This window comes from Camelina sativa, chromosome 3 (genome assembly GCF_000633955.1).
Source record: "Camelina sativa cultivar DH55 chromosome 3, Cs, whole genome shotgun sequence".
Classification (NCBI taxonomy): Eukaryota; Viridiplantae; Streptophyta; class Magnoliopsida; order Brassicales; family Brassicaceae; genus Camelina; species Camelina sativa.
Window position 1 is genome coordinate 3,068,355 of NC_025687.1, and position 3,069 is coordinate 3,071,423.

The 3,069-nt window shown below is 40.6% G+C and overlaps 2 protein-coding genes across 3 annotated transcripts in view; one reads left to right on the forward strand and one right to left on the reverse strand.

The window, feature by feature from the left end:
• LOC104778601 overlaps nt 1-470 on the forward strand; it is a 1,805-nt gene extending 1,335 nt beyond the window's left edge. The window contains exon 2 of the mRNA XM_010503054.1: nt 4-470. Within this exon, the coding sequence (XP_010501356.1) occupies nt 4-393 (390 nt within the window). The 3' untranslated portion in view covers nt 394-470. The remainder of the gene's footprint in view (nt 1-3) is intronic.
• Nucleotides 573-3,069, reverse strand: part of LOC104765480 (transcription initiation factor IIA large subunit-like) — a 3,408-nt gene continuing 911 nt past the window's right edge. Inside the window, exons 1-10 of one of the 2 annotated variants that reach the window (XM_010489208.2) lie at nt 2,771-2,933; nt 2,469-2,624; nt 2,316-2,361; nt 2,184-2,242; nt 1,891-2,001; nt 1,631-1,774; nt 1,312-1,372; nt 1,076-1,230; nt 870-953; nt 573-789 (exon numbers count right to left, since the gene is read on the reverse strand). In XM_010489208.2, coding sequence (XP_010487510.1) covers nt 766-789; nt 870-953; nt 1,076-1,230; nt 1,312-1,372; nt 1,631-1,774; nt 1,891-2,001; nt 2,184-2,242; nt 2,316-2,361; nt 2,469-2,624; nt 2,771-2,920 — 990 coding nt within the window. In that variant the 5' untranslated portion in view covers nt 2,921-2,933 and the 3' untranslated portion in view covers nt 573-765. Of the gene's footprint in view, nt 790-869; nt 954-1,075; nt 1,231-1,311; nt 1,373-1,630; nt 1,775-1,890; nt 2,002-2,183; nt 2,243-2,315; nt 2,362-2,468; nt 2,625-2,770; nt 2,934-3,069 lie in introns of those variants that run through there. The other variant, XM_010489202.2, reaches the window with a different exon arrangement.

Below are 3,069 nucleotides of genomic sequence, written 5' to 3' on the forward strand. Positions count from 1 at the left end.
AAGAGCGTGTTCCCGAGATCACCCACTAGGCTGCAAAGGCAAGCACCCGCCGCTCTGCATCTTGACCGTGTTCCCGAGAACCCCTTTCTGCAGCAGTCTTGTGATGCTGTTGCAGGCGCAGCTATTCCTCTGTTTTCACCTCTCTTTGTTTCTCCAAATTCGCAATCTTCTCTCTCACCAGAAGGCCACGTAAATCCATATCAGCACGCTTCTCCATCTGGAATAGAGCACGATTTTTCGTTCCCGGTGAGTATTACTGAGAAGAACGGACCTCAGCCGTCAATGGACCACAAGGAAGGGTTGCAATATTCAGCTAAGGCCGACTATAGTGACCAGATTGGTCTCTTGAATATTTTTCAGACCAAGTGCGTGCTTGTACATCATTCGCAGTGAGGGTTTTAGCATTTAGAATGGTCCCTTGATGTTTCAGAATCCAAATGTTTTTCAATAGTTTTCTTATTAACCCATTTCTCAAGACATATATAGCTACTAGCTAGATATAATTGAAAGAAACTAAGAAAGATCCAGCTTTTGGGAAGTTAATTTGCCCATTGCCTGAAAGACAATAAAGATTCATTAAATAAAGTTGATATGCCTTCGACAGGAAAAATCTGTTCTTTTTGTACAGCAAGCCAACCAGAGTACACTTTCCCATAAATAATCATGTCTTTCTCCGTCTGTCTTAAATCATAAGGTAAAAAGAAAGACACTAGACATTTCAAGGACTGTGACTTTTCTAGAAGCATTGCTAGTGTCGTGTCAAGATCAGAAGTCGAACTCGCCTGTTGCCTGAAAAAAGTTAGACATGGTGTGTGTTAGTATTATTTTTACCATAATAGCTCCAACCTTAATTGGGAGGCACAGATTACTTTGTTGAAGAGAATGTCCTTATCGTTTATATGCATGATCCCGTCTTTCAGATTGCACTTCCACCTGCTTTTTGTGCGAGTCACCTAGTTACAAAGACCAAACAAGTCTTACTGTGATTAGAGTTACATCAGAGAATACATACACTGTGATTAGAGTTACATCAGAGAATACATCCAGAAACCTACGTAAACAGGAGGGTCATTACCTTGTCAAATTGAGCTAAGACCAGATGTTGCGTGTTCATATCCTCACCACTTTCTAGGTCGTCCAACTCGTCGTCATCATCATCTTCGTTCAACAGCTCTTCATCATCTTCAATGATATCGTTTTGTACAACAACAGGAGTGCTCGTTTGGATCTCTAACAAAGAGGGAAGTTAACAGATGATATTCATTTACTTTGCTTATAACACTCTCAAAATCTTTGTCTGGCTTCTCTTACCGTTTGGAGCAGGAGTTCTGGCCTCGTTAAACTCTTCACTGGGTCCTTGATAACTGTATATCTGCAACCCAGTAAATGAAATTCATGGAATTACTAACAGAAGTAATTGCGTGACGGTATCTCTAGTTAGTTAGATAATATCTCTAAACAAATGTTGCATAATTGTTGGCAAATCCAAATGCAATATCTATGATAGGGGAGTGAGGATGGATTAAATTGTACTAAGGCATTAAAGTGTCCTGTTACTGATCTGTAGACATGTAGAAAAATTATATACCTATTGAAATTTGACCTACTCAATGAAAAGCAGCATTCTTACATTTGGTGTGGACAGCATTTCATCATAAGGGTCAGGCATTGGCCCATCAGCTTGAGGAATCTTCGATGATGAGCAGAAGAAGTCTCGTGGGGCCTTTCCTTTACCAACATAGGTTATGTGGAATGCATCACACTCAAAGTTTGCCTGCAACATTGTGGTCCAATCAGGTGTGCCACCGAGACATAAATACATCATTCTTGAAATAAAAATAAAAGCAGGTGCTACAAATACTCTCATAATTTCGTTTTTCTCACACACACCTTTGGGATAGCATCGCTTGCACCATCCTGTTGAGGTATAGATCCACCATTTTGATAAGGTGCAGAAGAATCATCACGTTTTCGTTTCCCGGAGGATGGCACAAATAAGTCCTGGACGTATTCCAATTAAAGATATTAGGTTCTACATACATTTCACGTATAGTCGACTTTAAATATCTGAACAATGAGATGAGCACTGATCAAATCAATCACGTAACTGTTGCAATGAAGATTTTGAACCCAAACCAAAAAGCCAAACTCACGATTCTTGATTAGATGTTAAGTAGAAGTACCTGCGTAAACTGCTCATTAGAGTTTCCTCTCTCAGGCTCATCACGACCATCCACATAAGCTAGCAACAGGTCAGACGTTTATATCTCAAACAACAAACTGATACCTAACGTACTGGTAAAATTAGTACTTACCAACATTGACATCAAGTCTGGGATTTGTCCACGGGGAAGGAGGTGGCTGCAATAGATAACATACTCTCAGTTTATGCCAACCAGAAAGAAACCAAAAAATATGAAGTCAATCATTTTTGCCACACAGCAGCTTTAATAAGAAGTATAGCTCACCATATAAGGACTGGGTCTTCCTTTAATATCAGCGTTGCTTCCATTGTCAGTTCCAGGGGTTGGATAATCACTTGAGCCGCCGGTAGGGATGTTATACATGGAGGAGTTATCAGCAGTACCAGGAAGCGGCGTTGGAAGGGGAGTCTGCAATGGTGTCTGCTCAAACACAGAAAAAACAAAACAATGCCAAAGACAATAAGGACTTACAGCAACAACATGTCAAGTGGAAAAGAAACCAATTGATAAAGCTAATGCTCAATCGCAGGATTCAAGATTAGTAGAGTGAGTTTAATTTAATTTACCGGAGGGAAGAGCATTTCAGCAGTGGGAGTCTCGTACTCCTCAGTACCTTCATAAGGAACATTCAGATCATGAGTCAGTGGACCTCCAGGAGTTGGCTTCTGAGCCGATGACCTCTCTATTGGTCCGTTCAAGACTCCAGCTTGCATCATCTTCGTCTCCCAAATCTACTCGGAGAAAAACACACAGGTCCCAATTAAGCTCCAGAAATAAATTATGGATTCAAAAAACCAAGTAAAAAATAGAGAGATGAATTCCCCAAAAAACCCTAGTTGCATTGGATCAAATCCAAGCCACCCAC